We start from the raw sequence: 20,063 nt of genomic DNA, 5'->3' as shown, positions 1-20,063 counted from the left end.
AGTCTACATTGATGGAATATTGGAAGTTCTTTGTATTATTCTGGACTTTATAAGCAGATGCTTCTCTACACTCTCTCCTTCCTTCCGTGGCTCAAAGCAGAGCATTTGGAGGTGCTACAGAATGGCAGACGCATGCAATGGAAGGCTCTGGATCCCTAAGCACCATGTGGTGGGGAGCTGGTGGGGAGCCAGGAACACTCACATTGGACTGTTACATTAGTAAGAAATATACCTCTGTTGTGTTAAGCCAGAGGTTCCCCAAATTCTCAGGTCACAGTGCCCTTAGTGTTTCATGGGACCCCAATACAAAAAAAAATCTACCAGTTCATTTACTAAGTTGAACCAAAGTTAGAACCAAAGAATTCAGTAACTATTTATGTCATGATAACGTAGTAGCCATCTGAAAAAGTAATATGGTTAATAGAAAGATTAAATATTTTATTTTGTTCTTAAATAACTACATTTACTTACTAATGGGACACGTGAGCTTGTTGGAGATGGCACAACTTCTTCAGCCTTGGAATCAGATTGGAAACTACCACCCTCCTTCCAGTTAAAGTGATTTTTGCATGGTACTTACTTTTTACCACAGTGACCGCTGGAAATGCAGCTTTGTAAAGAAATGATACCATCGCACAAAATGTAGTGCTACCTAATGTTGAAATTGTGTACCAACTCAGGTTAACATTTCATACGATATTCTACAGGTGTATCACCATTTCCCTCAGAAATTAAAAATATCCCATAGCAGCCCTGTGAGTTTGATGGGGTACTTTGGGATGCCTTGGTGCAGTTTTGGAACCGTAGTGTTAAGCCACTGGATTTTTGTGTTGATTTCTTTCCGCAGCTAGCATTCTTCTAACTAGAATAGGATGTACCACACTTCACTCAACCACTTCCTACTCATGGATGTTCAAGTTGTTTCCAGCTTGCTTTGTTCTTAAAAACAATACTATCATGAGTTTCTCTGTACATATATTCTCACCTACCCACCCCTCAAGTCCTCCAGGTAAATTCCTAGAATTGGGGCTGTCGCCTCAAACTGTAAGCATCCTTTAAAATTTAATAGATACATTTCCCTCATAGATTGTAGCAATTCACATCCCCACTGACAGTACCGTAATTTTTCTCACGCCCACAGATAGATATTACCTAGCTTTTCAACCTGTGTAACACAGTGGGCAAAAAACCAGAACCAAACCAAAACAAAACCTCCCAAACTCCAAAGTACTACTTCATTATGGTTTTAATTTGCATTTCTGACTCCTAGTGGGGTTAAGCACCTCTTCTATGCTCGTTGGCCAGTTTTCATTTCTTCCTGAGAATTAGCTGCTCCTTGGCCGATTTTAAAGGTGGGCTCATGGACTTTCTATTATAAAAACGTTTCTGCCGTGTGGATTGCAAATATTTTTGTCCCAGTCTATTTATCTTCTGACTCAATAGAGTTATTTTGTCATTTGGAAGCAAATCTTTTCATGCTGTCTATTAGGCTGGCTTCTGAGGTGGATCTCTGGTCTTATTAAAAAGGGTTTTTTGTTTGTTTGTGTTTTCGTTTTTTGCTCATGAGTCCACTGGGCAGTACAGGAGTAGCTGGGGAAGGAGGCTGACTGAGGGCTATGGAAGGGGTCCACCCTAACCACCTGAGTTTCATCCTGCTGTTGATTCATATTGGTTGTTTGCATGTCTGTCTCTTCCACAGGAAGAAGGCACAGGCTGTCTTTTATTCATCCTCCTTTCTACCACTGCTCATATCTTCTCAACGACTTTCAATAAAGCGAGTTTGAATTTGTTGAATTTGATTCTTGTCTAATCCCTTTATTTTACAGACCAGGAGAATAAAATCCAGAGGATAAGTTAAGTGAAGCTATTGTCACAGGCAGCATGTCCAGTTTCCTAGTGGCTAAGCTCCAAATTCACCCTTCATCACCTGCTCTGTGAAAAAGGGCTGGACTCTGAACATTTCTCCTTTGCAAGGATATGTTAATCTTGGCCAGTAGAGGGCACCGGAGGGCTACTGCAGGAGGAAGGGGCGCCTCTTGCCGGCTCTGCTGTGCAGTGTTGTGTTTCCGCTGTGTTTGCTGCTGTTGCACAGCCTGTCAGTGGTGTGCGTGTGTGAGGACATCCAGTGATGCCCTGTCCCAACTGTGCACTCAGAGTGCACAGTTCATCGGTGACCTTGCATCCCTGGCCTGGACCCAGTGGCCACCTTCCCACAGCCCTCCCCATGCACAGACATTGAAGGTTCCAGGTTTAGCACCCAAGGTGCCCCAACTCCCTCTGTCCACCTGTCCCCCAGCCTCGGCTCATCAGTGCCCTGAAGGGTTGCTGCCTGCCTGCTGGGTGACTGTACTCCCATGCTGGCTTGGGCAAACCAGCAAACTTCTCCCCTACTAAGTGGGCTGCCAGCACCCCTTCTCCAGCAAGATTTGAGCCAAGCCTTGGGGATGGCTGTCCCCTTCCAAGTTTGCCCTTCTTTGTTATGCCCCCTCAGCCCTACAGTTCATTTTGCATTTTTATAGCCACTCTCCTATCATAGCTTACTAATTCTTTATATTAAACTTCCTTTGCTGCAATCACCCTGTGGTCTCTATCTTTTGATTAAACCCAGTGTGATCGATTGTTTAGAGAATTTCAGTGACTTGAGTCCCAGCTCACTTATTTACTATTTTGTGAACTTTGGTGAATCATTTAGCCTTGGTGAGCCTCCATTTCCTGTTGATGTGCTCTGTCTTTGAGACCTATAATGGAGAACATGCCTTATCTCCCTTTTCAGGTATCTAACTCGTTGCAAGGGCCCCAATGTCTTCCTCTCCAGTCTATCCTCACACTGCCACAAGCTTGGCCTTCCTAAAACATAGCTACAGCCATGTCACTGCATTGTACCCAAATCTTCCGTGACTGCCAATATTCTATACAATCTCTTCCCTCGCCTCCCTTCCCCTCCCCTCCCCTCCCCTTCTCTCCCTTCCTCTCCTTTCGTCCCCTTTCTTTTAAAATTTTTGCCTATCTTCCCGCAAAACATTTGATGGCACGGCACACAGGTAGAGCCCAAGTACACGCATGCACAACTGAAATGCATATGTCTGTGCCCATTTGATCTGGTGTGGTATTAAGGGAACTAGCAGTACTTACGCTTGTCACAGTTGGGGCCGGTGTACCCAGAGTAGCACTCACAGGTCCCATCGCCGCGTATTCCACTGTTGCATACTCCATGCACACAGCTGCACACTGCAGACAGAAAAGGGGAATTTTTCGTTACCTGATGTAGACTTCCTCCAAAGATTATGGAAGGATACTGTTTTCAGATAGTGTTTATTGAGATTCTGCTTGATGAAGTGGGGAAAACCATGGGTTTGAAGCCCTAGAGACCCTAGTTTGAACCTTGGCTTCTTTTTATTAGCTTCAGTTTACAGTAAGTCCCCACATACGAACGAGTTCCATTCCGAGAGTGGGTTCGTAAGTCCAATTGGTTCGCTAAGTCCAACAAAGTCAGCCTAGGTACATAACTAACACAATCAGCTATATAGTACTGTACTGTAATAGGTTATAATAATTTTCACACAAATAATACATAAAAACAAACACAAAAAATAAAGAAAACGTTTTTAATCTTATAGTACAGTACCTTGAAAAGTACAGTAGTACAGTACAACAGCTGGCATACAGGGGCTGGCATCGAGTGAACAGGCAAGAAGAGTGACTGACTGGAGGAGGGAGAGGAGGTGGGAGATGGTAGAGCTGAAGGATCGTTAGCAATGGGAGATGGAGGGCAAGCTGCAATTTCATTCATGCCTGACGTTGATGGCACAGGTTCTGGTTCCTTGCTGGCACCAGATGCATGTTCACATCTTTGAAAGTTTGCAACTTGAAGGTTCGAACTCTAAGGCTGTTACATGTCCCACCTCAATCCCCTGTCCTTCATCTCCACGGGAACTGTCCTCCTTCAGGGCCTTATCTTGTTTTGCCTGGACTATTGCAGTAGCACTTTACTTGGACTCATTGTTCGATTTCTCACCTCTCCATTTTATCCATTTCATTTGATCAGTAATGGTATCAAGGTGATCTTCCTCCAAATATCTCAGTGACTCCCAATTGCTAACCAAATGAAATCTAAATTCCTCTGTTTGGCAAACAAGGCCCTCTCCAAGCTGACTCCAACCTTTAAAAATTTTCATCTTTCGCCACTTCATTTTATGCGTCTTAGGATCTAAGTGCATGGGATGACTCACTAGAGTTCATCTTCCTTCAGAACACGTGTTGAACATCTACTACTTACAGGGCGCTGTGCTTGGGATTAATGACCCAAAGTCCCTGCCCCCAAAGAGCTCACAGTCTGAAGGCAGAAGAAAGCAGCCCATCATAATGAGGTGTGATAGATGCTAAGATGTGACGGGTCAATAGCAATGGGGGCCGGCCAGGAAGAGATGGGGGGAGCTGGTCTAGGAAAGACCACGCCCTGTGGAGGCAACAGGACGTGCATCCTATACTTTCACTCCTCCATGCTCTTGCCTCCACTCTGCTCTCTTCTGCATGCAATTGAAATCCAGTTGAAATCTTCCTCATCTTTCTAGGCCAGCTAAAGCCCCTCTCCTCGGTGGTGCCATCTCAGAGGTGCCAAAACAGAATCTGTGCTCCTCTGGGCAGCACTTTATTTGTACCTCATTCACTATCACCTCCTGCTGCAACTATTACTTTTGTCATGCCAGCCAGCCAAGTACCACCAGGAACACAACAGTGGTCAAAGTCGGCAGCAGGGGCGAGGGATCATGAAGAAGCAGCAGTAGCCACTCGTGTTAACCGGGAGAGATGGCCACTGGGTTGCCCACTGTCACTGTTTATTTCTCTATTCAGACAGGATAAGGCCTAGTGGCCTTAGTTTCTGTCTTGTTCCAGCACAGATAGAGCGAGCCATTGATGGTGACATTCTATGAAATTGCAGGCCAGCGACCAGCCGACAGCTGTCAGGGCTGCGTTTTTCTCTCTCAATCTGGTGAGGTAAGATCATTAACCCCGTGTTACATATGGAAAATGGGAGACAACTAGCTCCAGTGCTCATTCAAATTACTGAAGAATTAAATTGGATTTGCAATTGTCATCCTCCCTTTAAAAACTGATTTGCTGTTGTTTCTGTGTTAGCAAAGCACTTTGATGTCCACCCATGGCTGTAGCTTTTGGAACAGATGAGTTCCAGAGGGAAGTCAAATTCATTGTGGAGATAATAGGGGTGAGGAGGGGGTGTACTATGGGCTCAGTAGAGAAGACGCAAATTAATTTAGTTAAAAAAATATCTACCCAGCTCCTATCTAGTGGCGGGCACTGGATTAGGCACTGGCTATACAAATAAGAGTAACTCACAATATCTAAATTCAAGCTGCTCACAGTATAGTGGGGCAGCTGAACTCTAAGAGATACACTGCTTCTGCATGTCCTAAATGGTGTCATGCAGCCCATGGAGAGGGTGAGGAGGCGGAAGGGGGGAGTCGAATGTGACTCAGCCCCTGCTCCCAACTTACACGCTAACTACAAGGGCCGTCCTTGTCGCTGAGCTTCCCTTCTAGGCACAAGTCTCTCCCCAGGTCCTGCCTTTCAGCACAGCCCATGTACTGGATTAACTGATCTGGCACGGGTAGCTTTCGGGAGCCTCTGACACGCACTGCAGGGCCACCAGTCACTGCCAAGAAAGTGTCCTTGGGAAGGAGACGTGAGTGGCAGAGGGATTCCCAAAGGTCATTTAAAGAGCCCTGGGTATTTGTTAAACCAGCTTCAGCAAATCTCTAGAGACATGTGAAACTTGGGGTGCATGACTTTAAAGTAGCCAAAGCCACGGCCATTGGGGTCAGAGGGACAGAGCACAGAGGCCCTGTGCCATGCCCCTGGCAGAGTGAGATGCCCTCTCTCATGTTCCTGTAGCATCTCATGTGTACCGTGCACATAGGCTCAAAAGCATCTCCCACATTTCCAGCTCCTTGGGAGTGGGGACCTAATCTCTCCCCTCTTTGGATGCCCATCACCTGTCACGGGTCTAATGCATGGTGGATGCCTGCCAGGGCCGAATGGTGCAGTGGTTTTGTGCCCAGGTTCTGGAGTCAGACACTTGGGGTCAAACCCTGCCTCTGTCCCTGTAATAGCTGCGTGACCTTGAGCAACCTCTCTTGCTTCTTAATCCATAAAATGAGGAACCCAGCTTGCAGAGTTTTTCCAAAGAGATTCTGCATGCCAAACCTTGTGCAGTGCCTGGTGCCCGTCAGACACTCAGCAAATGCTAGCTACTGTTATTAACAAGACGTGATTGTGGGATTGATTTGGGTCACGTTAGAGAAAGTGGGCTTGCCGTCTGCCCTAACCTGGAGTGAGGCACTGAGCAGGCGAGGGCCTTGGCAGCTGAGATGAACACCCTTGGCCGATGCAGCTTGAAATCATCGCTAAGCAAATCGAGAGTCAGGTAGGAGAATGCTCCGGCAGCAGGTTAAAGTCAGTGTTAAAAATAAACTGCAACTCATAGCGTTGTCCTACTTACAGGCAGAATTGCCACCGCCAACGACCACTGCCTCATGGGTGAAACAACACTGGCACCCAGTGGATGCCTGGCTGAAAAGGTTTCCAGGTTCCCCTACGGGAACCTGCCAATGGGAAATGACCAGCCATCACTGAGCCATCATTCATTCGTTCATAGGTGAATGAATGTTCAGCTTACTGTGGGATTGCTCTTGTCCTCGCTTAATACTTGCTTCTATTGAGTGCTTATGACTTGCCGCTAGGAGCTTTTCTACGAGTCAATCCCACGAGGCAGGTATTATTATTCCCGTTTTGTAGATGAGGAGGGCTTAGAGAGGTTAAATAGCTTGCCCCAGGTCCCACAGCAACTAGGCTTGGTTTCAAACTCAGGCCAGCTGACTTGAAGCCTTCTCTCTTAGCCATTATGTTCTAGAGCTGCGCTATCCAATATGGTAGCCACTAGCCACGTGAGGCTATTTAAATTTAAACTGAGTAACATGGGCTAAAATTTAACCTTCAGCTCCTCAGTTGCACTAGCCACATTTCAGGTACTCGATGGCCACACGTGCCTTGCGGCTACCATGTTGGGTAGTGCAGGTCAGGACATTTCATCATCTCACAAAGTTCTGTTGGAACCCAGAACTGGGAGTCTTATATCCCGAGTCTCAGTTTAGGTTTCCAATTTTCTTACTTAAAAACTTGGGTTTCCAAACCCTTTCGCTTGCCCTTTCTCTATGGCACAAACAAGTGTAAAGGGAAGCCACTTTAAAAATTTAGAAATGTTTGGAATCTCCATGTACATCTGTGCTCATTGGCAACCAACACCAGTTTCTTGGAGGCAACATGAACTCATCTTCTTTCTAAATTTTCATCCGCAAACAATTACTTGGCTTTCTTGGTAAGTAAGCAGTGTTGGTTGCTGTCTTTCTTCCTATTTCAATATTTATTTAAAATATGTGATTTAAATTCTATTATGATAGGGAAGGGTCAATTTGAAAGACATGTTCTTTATAAATGATTGATTATACTTAATAGTTTACTGTCCTTTAATATAATGTAATGTTAAAAAATACATTCACAATGCTAACATTTGTTTTAAATTTGCTTTTGCTAACACTCTTATGAAATAATCTTTTATAAAGTGATGGATGAAGAAAAACCTAAGATTGGGGGACGCCAGGGAATAGTAGGTATTAATAATAATAATTGCTATCATTTGTTGTGCAGTGATTATCTCATTAGTTCCTCGTAATAATTCTAAAGGAGGCAATATTATTTCTGTTTTTACAGATGAAGATGCACAGAGTATGCTTAGTAAACTTAAGGTTCCCACAATTTGCGGCAGCCCTGGGGCTGAAACCCAGTCTGAGTTTAAAGCTGGAGCTCTGATCACCTCTACACGACGCCTCCCAATAACATGTTTCTCGGTCAGGACAAGAGGGCTGGAGCTAGTTATATCATTCATTCACTCACTCATTTGTTTATTCATCCAGCCAAGAGTGTAGTGTGTGTCTACCACGCAGGCAGCACTGTGGAAGGTACTGGAGATAAAGAGGTATAACAGCATCTGCTTTCAAGGACCCCATGGATTAGAATGAGACCATGTCTCTGCTATTGCAGATGAAACTTATTACAGAGTGAGCAAACTTAGGGGGGCTGGGATATCTGTGTATTTTTCTTGCCCAAAATATTTGAATCAATGCAGTGTCTACCAAATATGATTTTTCTATAAAAGCCAAACTGAGGTGGTATTGGACAAAGGGCACTTGACTTATCCTTTTTGGGAGACTATGAATCTGGCAGACACTGTCCCTACTACGCCCACATTCTCTAGGCCTTCCTTACCAAGTCCATGCATTCAGCTGCCTTCCAGTAGCCTGTGAACACTTCCTAGGAAGTCTGCTCTGCCTGGGTGCTCACTGGGGGTTGGAAGTGCCAGGGAATGAACAACTCCCCTCTAACGACCGCATGTATTAGTTTCCTATTGCTGCTGTAACAAATTGCCACAAACCTAGCATCTTAAAACAACACACATATATTGTCTTACAGTTCGGGAGGTCAGAAATCCAAAGTAATTGCTCTAAAATCAAGGTGTTGGTGGTTGTGTTCCTTTCTGGAGAGGAGCATCCCTTTCCCTGCCTTTCCCAGCTTCTAGAGGCTGCCCACATTGCCTGGCTCACGGGCCGCTTCCACCTTCAAAGCCAGCAAGGGCTGGTGGTGTCCTTCTCACGTCTCGTCCCTCTGACACCGCATCTTCTGCCTCTGCCTTCCTCCTCCACATTTAAGGACTTTTGTGATTACACTGGGTCCACTCAGATTATCCAGGATAGTCTCTTTATGGTAAGATCACATGATTAGCAACCATAATTCCATCTGCTACCTTAATTCTCCCTTGCCATGGAAGGCAACATATTCTCAGGTCCATGGGATTAGAATGTGGACATTCTGGGGAGTGGTCATTATTCTGCCTACTACACCATAGCTCCCTCTCTCCTCAGGTAAAGTAACTCCAAGGTGAGTGTTCTACACGGACTCCAGAGTTCCCCAGGGGATTAAGCTCTGGTCATCCACACTGGTCTCTGTCTTGACAACACCCCCTTTATTTCCTCTGTGTCACTTTCTTAGTGTTTCCCTGGTCACCTCTCAAATATGCTACTTGTACTAGAATGCTTGCAGAATGCTTCTGGGTCAACTTCTGGGGAGAACCAGAAATAAGAGAGTGGACAAACCCATGTCAGGGACAAAGCCATAATCTGCAAATTGGGACAAACAGCCTCTGATCACCTCAGGTATTTATTTGCGAACTCCCCAAAGAAGGAAAGATTAGATGTGTTGGGACCTGTGGTGGACACAGAGGTCCCTGGCGAGAAGGTCAGTGCTGAGACCATGGTCTGGAAAGACCTCAGGGAGAAGCTGGGCAGGTAAGGAACTGGTGGATGTTGGAGCCTGGAGAGAGGGAACCTATGCCCCAGAGTTTGCCAGGATGCATTCCTGGTGAGTAGCTGCCTGCAAGCACTAAAAACCACAGACACACTGTCTCTCCTTATCAGATTTGTTGTCAACTCTCTGTTTTGCCTGTGTAGACTTGGTTATAGAGAACTGTTCTGTGTTTTCCCCCCAAGGAACGTTATTTCTGGGGTCTTGAGCTGTATAAGCCATGTCTGACTTTCAACCTTCACAACTGCATTCGATGACACAAAAGTGAGACATACTTGCTGAACAGCTGGGTCCAAATACGTTGTCATCAGCGCAGGTTTCACAGGCTGTTCCGCCAAATCCTTCCTGCAGGACACCCCAGGGAGAGGATGTTAGACCCAAGCGATCTGCGCTGCCCACAAAGCCCTTGGATTTCTAACTGACTGTCTGCTCAGCGTTTGTTTCTCAAGTGTTATCTTCCCTCCTCTGTGCCTGTCCTGAAACTCCTTCTTTCTCTTTCTGTCTTCTTTGCTCTTTTTGTGTTACAATTTGTACATTCATCCCTGCATCAGTTTTTACTAGGAGTCTGGAGCTCTTCAGAAGAAAGCTGCTACGTTAGTCCAAAGATACAGAGAGCAAGTACTGATGGCTAGATCATAATTCCACCCAAGGGTGAAATGAAAACGCTTTCAGTTTTGCATTTCTGAAGACAACTGAGCTCAATCCTTTTCAGAAGGATTACTTTGTATTTCCATTGTCTAAGGCTTGAAGCTTGCAAAAGTCCCTTTCATGGGACAGCAAAGAAATGCCTCAGTTGGCAGACCCCGCGCTCAAGTATGGGTGCTGAGGACAGCTCCGAAGACTAGTCTGTTAATAACGGTGATTTTTAACAGTAACAATGACAAATTTCTGTCGCCCTGCATGGTTTCACAAAGTATCTTCATATACATGATCGTGTAGGTATTATCGACAAGTATAATCGTGTAGGTATTATCATTAGACTCGTTTTACAGATGACTACACCTAAGGCTTAAACTCATTTTACAGATGGATACACTCAAAGGTCCCCCAGCCTCTAACATGTCATTTTGTTGCACACTGCATCCTTTTTTTTTTTTTTTTTTTTTTTAACTAATATCGCTACTTGTTAGAGTCTCCACTCAGTGTGTGTTTACAGAGGGACCCCTTACAGGTAAGGAGAAAGCAGAGTCAGGGAGGAGGAGAGCAAGGTTTCGAACTCACTTGGCAGGAGCAGCTTCCGTTTCCTTCCATGCCGTCAGCACAACTGCCCCGGCCACTGCAGGGCGCCCTCGCTCCTCCCGGGCACTCTGGGGAATCAAAGGGCAGATTCATTTGTTTGTGACTGCACAGAAGCACGCCGCAAGGATGCATCAAGCATCTGCTACATGCCAGGTAGTGTGCTAGTTGCCAGGGATAAGAAATAACTGAAGACCTTGCCTGCTTTATCTAGGGTTACACAGGGGAGGCAAGTGAATCACAGAGTAGTCAGGTGCTGTACTAGGACGCATCAGATTGGCTACCATTTCTTGAGCATTTGCTGTACACTTTACAATCATCTCATTAAATCATCCCCATTATAACCCTCCGGGGTTCCTACTGGTGCTAGTTAGCAGACGAGGAGACTGAAGTTCAGAGAGGTCACATAACTCGCCCAAAGTCTCACACTTCATAAGTTGCAAAGCCAGGGATTTAGCTCAGCCCTTAGCATGACTCTAAAGCCAGGCCAGTTAATCAGTGTGCTAGACAGGGTATTGAGGGAGCCCAGGGAAGGGAGCTACTGATACTGCCTTGGGGAGTCAAGGAGACATCCCTGAGGAGGAGTCATTTAAGCTGGGGTTTTGAAGGCTCAGTAGGAGTTGGCCATGCTCAAAAGGGAAGAGCATTTCAGGAAGACGGAACAGCAAGTACAAAGTCTTAGAGTTGTAAAAGGGCATGACCTGTTCTGGGAATGATATAAAGTTTGGCAGGGTTGGAACTTGGGAGTTGGGGGGAGGGTATGGGGAAATGGTAGTTGATGAGGAATAACAGATTGGCTGGGGCCAATTAATGAAGTACTTTGTGTGGCAAGCAAAGGAATTTAGTTTTCACTCAGAAGTTGATTCCAAACAAGCATCAGTTTGCACGTTTGGGCTGTGCTAGACCTGAATCAGAGCGTTTATAGACATTTATTAGAGGATTTCACAGTCATTCACTAAACATTCAGGGAATACCTACCATGTGCCGAGCATTATATTGCACATTGGGGTGGAGGGACATTTAGCTAGAAAGTCAGATATTAAATGTCCAAAATTAAATACAAGATTGAAAGTAATGGTAAGAGACACAAGTTTAAGGTACTGCTGTGATGAGGATGAAAAAAATGTGTTTTTTTTTTTTTTTTTTCTATACTTGCTGTTCTACACTTTGAGTGCTGAGTTGACATGGATTGAATGCTGGTTTGGTTGAGTTCTGATTGTTAAAATGAGGGATCTGGACTAGCAAAGACCAAGCAGAAATCACGCAATGGTCATGAATCGTGTTTGTGTGAATGAGGCAGGATCAAATGTTATCCCAAATTAAAGTTAGCAAGGCTAATGCTTTCCAAAAAATAGCGAATGATATGGAGTTCTAGATAATAATAAAGGATTCAAAGCAATACCCGTAGTTAAGTCCCATTTTTAGCCCCATTTTCTAGATGAGGCAACTAAGGCACAGAGTAGTAGTGTGACTCGGCCAAAGTCATCCAGCTGGTGAGGATAATGAGAGACTCACTTACCCCTCCTCTACCAGAAGTATCCAACCTTCCTGCCCTCCCTCCCCTCCTACCACCATTGACAAAGACCTTTGTCCAAAGCTCTCCTGTGCCATGAACTTACTGTCATATATCTCCTGAGAAATCAGCATCCATAGAAAATGAAAAAGCAGTTTTTGGAAAAAGAGACTTCGAACTGCAAAGAGAAGCAGTTCTCCCAAGGAGACCCTGATGGCTCACCTGAGTTACTAGGCTAGTTCTCTAAAAGAACATTTCTAACTTGCAGGTATGGGCAGGTGAGAAGGTAGAGATGGCTCCTCTGTCTCTTTCCTGCATGCAGAATCTGAGTCAACCACAAGGGCTAGATCACACAGTTTGAGCCTGTGGTCCTTCTTTCCACAACGGTGGCAGAGCCAGGCTTCCAACCCTGGCAGGGGCTCCAGAGTCGACTGCACTGTTCATCACTGTGCTTTATCCTCACCCAGCACTGCTCCAGACCAGAATCACAGCACAGATGCAGACATGGTTATGAAGTGAGTAAAGGAGAAGACACGCTGACGTGTAGCTACTGTTTATAAATCACTTTGAAAACCAGTACGTTGGTTTGGGCTGTTCTTACCAGCTAGGGCAGTGGCTACACAAGATGAAATGCTGTCAGGAAAAAACCCAGATTTTTCAATCAGAGTGTTCTGGGTTTGAATCCCAGCACAACTCTTTGCTAGCTGTATCTCTTTGGGAAAGTCGATGCCTGGATCTGAGATTTGGTTCGAGCATCTTCCTGGCAGGTTGTGGTAGGGACTGGAAATATTAGGCACCCAAGAAATGGTGGTAGTTATTACCTAGAGTGGATACTCTCCATCCTCTCCAGTTTCTGTTCTTTCAGGCTGGCTGTGTAACAGATAACAACACTCAGGAAAGGAATGATTGGGCACCTGTTTGAATCAGGACCATGGAAGGTCCTGGGTATATATGGATTAACAGACAATCAGATAAATACTGGTTTACAAACCAGGAGAGAGGTTGTCCAGGGAAGAGTCCTAGAGCTCTGATCACTCTACTGGAGGGCACCAACACTGACCTCAAACCACTAATCCTGCATGGCCCAGGTCCCTGAGATGTGGGCTCAACAGAGGGCAACAGCTGGATCACGAAGGAAGGGCCTGGTTAAAGAGTATGGTCTTTAGCTTTAAAAAAGGCATCAGTAGGGAGGGTGGGAGGGAGGGAGACGCAAGAGGGAAGAGATATGGGGACCTATGTATATGTATAACTGATTCACTTTGTTATAAAGCAGAAACTAACACACCATTGCAAAGCAATTATACTCCAATAAGGATGTTTAAAAAAAACAAAAAAAAAGGCATCAGGAGGCGAGGATGAAGAGGAGGGAGAGGGCCTAATCAAGCACGTGCCAGGTACACCTTTGAAGCTCATCTGAAAACCAACTGAACCACTTGAATTCATGACATTGAGCAAGGGGTGCTAAGAGAGGGTCTCCATAGACGATGGGCTATCAAATAGTTCTTCTCCCATTGCCTGTTGCTATGGGGCCCTTCTTGGGATAAGATGGTATTTTGGGAACCAGGCCCAGCTCTGGGCAGAGCCAGGATAGAGGTGACAGTTCTGCCCCTGTTGCTCTCTCTTGGCCCCCGTGTCTCTCCCTAGGGCTAGGTGTTCAAGGTGCTCCCTGGGTGACCCCCAGCTTGCCCTCAGGGCTGGCTCAGAAAAGCACAGGGCCTCCTCCACCCCGAGACGAGCCATCAGTGCCACCTTGCAGAAATGCTCTCCCAGGCCTTTTCACTTTTGTAGGCAATGACGCCTGAACCCCAGGCTCCCCCCAACACATTCCATCCAATAGTCTCCTCCAGGCCTTGAGCCAACTCCCCTCCCTTCCCTTCTGTCCAGCCCAAGCAGACCACCATGTGCTGCCCCCCAGTGCCCTCCCCTCCACACTTTGCCTGTGCCTGTCCGCCCTCAAAGCGGTTCTCCCTGACCCCGTCTCTGAGGCAGATTCAACTTTTCCATCCTCTGGGTGTCCCTTCTACTCGGCTCATCCCTTGTTACAACATATAGAGCAGAATATGGGGGCAGAGTCATCCACTGTGGATATAACTAGATTCTAGGCTACAGGCTGACTGCAGAGGAATTGGGGAGTTTCCCCCATCCCAGCCCCCAAGAGTGTGACATTGTATCCAGGAAGTCTGGGCCTCCTTAGGGGGATGGTTAGCAATCCTTTCTTTTTAAAAATGTAGGCAAGTGTTCCTCTAAGTGTGAGGAACACTTAGGGGATGGTTAGCAATCCTTTCTTTTTAAAAACGTAGGCAAGTGTTCCTCTAAGTGTGATTGCGATGGAGTGGTTACAAAGGCAGATTCCGAAGACCCTCCTCTCTCCAGGAATAGTAGCTGTGAAAGTGCACCTCTCAGGGCATAATTCCCCTGAAATCCACCACCCTCTTCATGAAGCCACGCTTTCCACTTCCAGCCAGTGGCTGAGCACAGCAGGGATACCAGGGCAGGCCCATTCTCACAAGACAGAAGAAGGACCCTTCTGTTGAGTGACTTTGGCTGATGGAGGACTCCCCATCAGCTTTACCAAATTTTCTTAGAACTACATGTAGTCTAAGACTTTTCCATCCAACCTTTCTTGGTTCTCTCTCTTACAAGGGTTAGCGCTCCATCCTTGGCTGATGGCTCTCCCTACTTCTCCTGCCTTCTTTCTCATTTTCCCTTGCAGGCACTTCTTTTAATTAATCTCATGCATCTCTAGCCCTATCTTGACACGTGCTTTTAGAGGACGTAGGCTAATACACCAGGGCATAGAGAGGCTTTGTGCAAATTGGAAAAAGCCTTCCCTACCTCAACTGCCCTTGTAGATATATCCCCAGAGACACTAGACTTGGCAAGCAGATGAAACTAAAATCAAGACGTGGCCCTCCCTGAGGGTGGAGCAGGCCCACACCAGAGTGCGTGGCTTGGTGAACCAAGCATGGGCTGGATTTCAGCCCAGACTCACCCTGTTGGCCAATAATAACCTGTTGCAACTTTATGCAAAGTCTGGCACTTCACACCCACTGAATGAGGATCTCTGGGGTAAGACCCAGGAATAGGCATTTTAACAGGCTTGACAGTAATTCTACTGCACAGTGTTGTTTGAGAACTGCTGGGTATGCTGTAGGAATTGATGTGCATGGTCCCCGACAGGGAGGCAGTGAAGGTGCTTCTTAGGCTGCTGGGAGGTGATGAGCTGATGGACCTTTGCATGGGGATGGTTGTGTGGTGCCTGGGCTGGGCACCAGGCAGGGTGCTTGGTGCTTCATCAAGGTTCTGCTGTGAATGAGCTCAGTGAGGAGGGAGTGCCTGGACACTTAAGTGGACCAAGACTTACTTCAGAGGAAAGTGCAGCACTGGGCAGCTGGTGGAAGGCCAGCGTCCTGCCCACATGGAGCTTACATTCTAGATTTCAATGAACACTGGGGACACGAGATCAAAAAGATATACTCAGTGACTTCAGGAAGATTACAGTCTAACTCCTTCATTTAGAAATTATTTTTCATCAGGAAATAGCAGGAATGAGGGAGGGGACATCACTACAAATCTTAGAGACATTAAAAGGATAATAAGCGGATATTACGAACAACTTTATGCCAATAAACTTGATGAAGTAGATGAGGTGAATAAATTTATTGTTCCAAACTACCAAAGATCATTCAAGAGAAAATTGATAACCTGAATATCCTTATATTTATTTAAGAAATTGAATTTGAAGTTAAAATCCTCCCCACAAAGAAAACTTCATGCCAGATGGCTTCACTGGTGAATACTACCTCACACTTAAGGAAGAAATTATATCAATTATATAAAAACTAGGAAACTGAAGAAGAGAGAACACTTCCCAGCTCCTTCTATATGGAGAACATTTTTACTCTGATTCTAAAACCTGACAAATACATTACAAGAAAAGAAAACTACAGACCAACATCCCTAAGGAGCATAGATATAAAATTCTTTAAAAATCTAAAACAAGATCCCCCTCCCCTGTCCTCTCCCCTCCCCCAGCTCATCCAAGGAAAGATCATTTGGATCCAGAGACAAAGCAGCCATCCAGGCCAAGGGCACTTTGGAACTTGGACTTCTAGACTCCAGAATTGTCTGTCGGAGATTAACCAAGATGGCGGAGTAGAAGGACGTGCTGTCACTCCCTCTTGCGAGAGCACCAGAATCACTACTGGCTGCTGGACAATCATTGACAGGAAGACCCTGGACTTCACCAAGGAGGATACCCCACGTCCAAGGACAGAGGAGAAGCCACAGTGAGACGGTAGGAGGGGCGCAATCAGAGTAAAATCAAACCCCGTAACTGCTGGGTGGGTGACTCACAGACTGGCGAACACTTATACCACAGAAGTCCACCCACTGGAGTAAAGGTTCTGAGCCCCACGTCAGGCTTCCCAACCTGGGGGTCAGGCAACGGGAGGAGGAATTCCTAGAGAATCAGACTTTGAAGCCTAGTGGGAATTGGATTGCAGGACTTTGACGGGACTGGGGGAAACAGAGATCCCACTCTTGGAGGGCACACACAAAGTAATGTGTGCATCAGGACCCAGGGGAAGGAGCAGTGAGCCTGGGGGAGACTGAACCAGACCTACCTGCTGGTGTTGGGGGGTCTCCTGCAGAGGCGAGTGGTGGCTCTGTTTCACCGTGGGGATAAGGACACTGGCAGCAGAGGTTCTGGGAAGTTCTCCTTGGCGTGAGCCCTCCCAGAGTCTGCCATTAACCCCACCAAAGAGCACGGGTAGGCTCCAGTGTTGGGTTGCCTCAGGCAAAACAGCCAACAGGGAGGGAACCCAGCCCCACCCATCAACAGTCAAGTGGATTAAGGTTTTACTGAGCTCTGACCGCCACAGCAACAGGGAGGGAACCCAGCCCCACCCATCAACAGTCAAGTGGATTAAGGTTTTACTGAGCTCTGACCGCCACAGCAACAGTCAGCTCTACCCACCACCAGAGCCTCCCATCAAGCCTCTTAGATAGCCTCAACCACCAGAGGGCAGACAACAGAAGCAAGAAAAACTATAATCCTGCAGCCTGTGGACCAAAAACCACAGTTACAGAAAGATAGAGAAGATGAAAAGGCAGAGGGCTATGTACCAGATGAAGGAACAAGAAAAATCCCCAGAAAAACAACTAAATGAAGTGGAGATAGGCAACCTTCCAGAAAAAGAATTCAGAATAATGATAGTGAAGATGATCCAGGACCTCGGAATAAGAATGGAGGCAAAGATTGAGAAGATGCAAGAAATGATTAACAAAGACCTAGAAGAATTAAAGAACAAACAAACAGAGATGACCAATACAATAACTGAAATGAAAACTACACTAGAAGGAATCAATAGCAGAATAACTGAGGCAGAAGAACGGATAAGTGACCTGGAAGACAGAATGATGGAATTCACTGCTGCGGAACAGACTAAAGAAAAAAGAATGAAAAGAAATGAAGACAGCCTAAGAGACCTCTGGGATAACATTAAACGCAACAACATTCGCATTATAGGGGTCCCAGAAGGAGAAGAGAGAGAGAAAGGACCAGAGAAAATATTTGAAGAGATTATAGTCGAAAACTTCCCTAACATGGGAAAGGAAATAGCCACCCAAGTCCAGGAAGCGCAGAGAGTCCCATACAGGATAAACCCAAGGAGAAACACGCCGAGACACATAGTAATCAAAGTGGCAAAAATTAAAGACAAAGAAAAGTTATTGAAAGCAGCAAGGGAAAAACGACAAATAACATACAAGGGAACTCCCATAAGGTTAACAGCTGATTTCTCAGCAGAAACTCTGCAAGCCAGAAGGGAGTGGCATGATATACTTAAAGTGATGAAAGGGAAGAACCTACAACCAAGATTACTCTACCCGGCAAGGATCTCATTTAGATTTGATGGAGAAATCAAAAGCTTTACAGACAAGCAAAAGCTAAGAGAATTCAGCACCACCAAACCAGCTCTACAACAAATGCTAAAGGAACTTCTCTAAGTGGGAAACACAAGAGAAGAAAAGGACCTACAAAAACAAACACAAAACAATTAAGAAAATGGTCATAGGAACATACATATCGATAATTACCTTAAACGTGAATGGATTAAATGCCCCAACCAAAAGACATAGACTGGCTGAATGGATACAAAAACAAGACCCATATATATGCTGTCTACAAGAGACCCACTTTAGACCTAGGGACACATACAGACTGAAAGTGAGGGGATGGAAAAAGATATTCCATGCAAATGGAAATCAAAAGAAAGCTGGAGTAGCTATACTCATATCAGATAAAATAGACTTTAAATTAAAGAATGTTACAAGAGACAAGGAAGGACACTACATAATGATCCAGGGATCAATCCAAGAAGAAGATATAACAATTATAAATATATATGCACCCAACATAGGAGCACCTCAATACATAAGGCAACTGCTAACAGCTATAAAAGAGGAAATCGACAGTAACACAATAATAGTGGGGGACTTTAACACCTCACTTACACCAATGGACAGATCATCCAAAATGAAAATAAATAAGGAAACAGAAGCTTTAAATGACACAATAGACCAGATAGATTTAATTGATATATATCGGACATTCCATCCAAAAACAGCAGATTACACGTTCTTCTCAAGTGCGCACGGAACATTCTCCAAGATAGATCACATCTTGGGTCACAAATCAAGCCTCAGTAAATTTAAGAAAATTGAAATCATATCAAGCATCTTTTCTGACCACAACGCTATGAGATTAGAAATGAATTACAGGGAAAAAAACGTAAAAAGGACAAACACATGGAGGCTAAACAATACGTTACTAAATAACCAAGAGATCACTGAAGAAATCAAAGAGGAAATCAAAAAATACCTAGAGACAAATGACAATGAAAACACGACGACCCAAAACTTATGGGATGCAGCAAAAGCAGTTCTAAGAGGGAAGTTTATAGCTATACAAGCCTACCTAAAGAAACAAGAAAAAGCTCAAGTAAACAATCTAACCTTACACTTAAAGAAACTAGAGAAAGAAGAACAAACAAAACCCAAAGTTAGCAGAAGGAAAGAAATCATAAAGATCAGAGCAGAAATAAATGAAATAGAAACAAAGAAAACAATAGCAAAGATCAATAAAACTAAAAGTTGGTTCTTTGAGAAGATAAACAAAATTGATAAACCATTAGCCAGACTCATCAAGAAAAAGAGGGAGAGGACTCAAATCAATAAAATCAGAAATGAAAAAGGAGAAGTTACAACAGACACTGCAGAAATACAAAGCATCCTAAGAGACTACTACAAGCAACTTTATGCCAATAAAATGGACAACCTGGAAGAAATGGACAAATTCTTAGAAAGGTATAACCTTCCAAGACTGAACCAGGAAGAAATAGAAAAGATGAACAGACCAATCACAAGTAATGAAATTGAAACTGTGATTAAAAATCTTCCAACAAACAAAAGTCCAGGACCAGATGGCTTCACAGGTGAATTCTATCAAACATTTAGAGAAGAGCTAACACCCATCCTTCTCAAACTCTTCCAAAAAATTGCAGAGGAAGGAACACTCCCAAACTCATTCTATGAGGCCACCATCACCCTGATACCAAAACCAGACAAAGACACTACAAAAAAAGAAAATTACAGACCAATATCACTGATGAATATAGATGCAAAAATCCTCAACAAAATACTAGCAAACAGAATCCAACAACACATTAAAAGGATCATACACCACGATCAAGTGGGATTTATCCCAGGGATGCAAGGATTCTTCAATATACGCAAATCAATCAATGTGATACACCATATTAACAAATTGAAGAATAAAAACCATATGATCATCTCAATAGATGCAGAAAAAGCTTTTGAC

At 44.8% G+C, this 20,063-nt stretch overlaps 1 protein-coding gene across 1 annotated transcript in view; it reads right to left on the bottom strand.

The window, feature by feature from the left end:
* STAB2 (stabilin 2) overlaps window positions 1–20,063 on the bottom strand; it is a 157,943-nt gene that overhangs the window by 118,589 nt on the left and 19,291 nt on the right. The window contains exons 4-6 of the mRNA XM_059936774.1: window positions 10,654–10,739; window positions 9,708–9,777; window positions 3,133–3,228 (exon numbers count right to left, since the gene is read on the bottom strand). Of these exons, the coding sequence (XP_059792757.1) occupies window positions 3,133–3,228; window positions 9,708–9,777; window positions 10,654–10,739 (252 nt within the window). The remainder of the gene's footprint in view (window positions 1–3,132; window positions 3,229–9,707; window positions 9,778–10,653; window positions 10,740–20,063) is intronic.

This window comes from Balaenoptera ricei, chromosome 10 (assembly GCF_028023285.1).
Source record: "Balaenoptera ricei isolate mBalRic1 chromosome 10, mBalRic1.hap2, whole genome shotgun sequence".
NCBI classification, from domain to species: Eukaryota; Metazoa; Chordata; class Mammalia; order Artiodactyla; family Balaenopteridae; genus Balaenoptera; species Balaenoptera ricei.
This window is presented reverse-complemented; position numbering and strand designations above follow the sequence as displayed.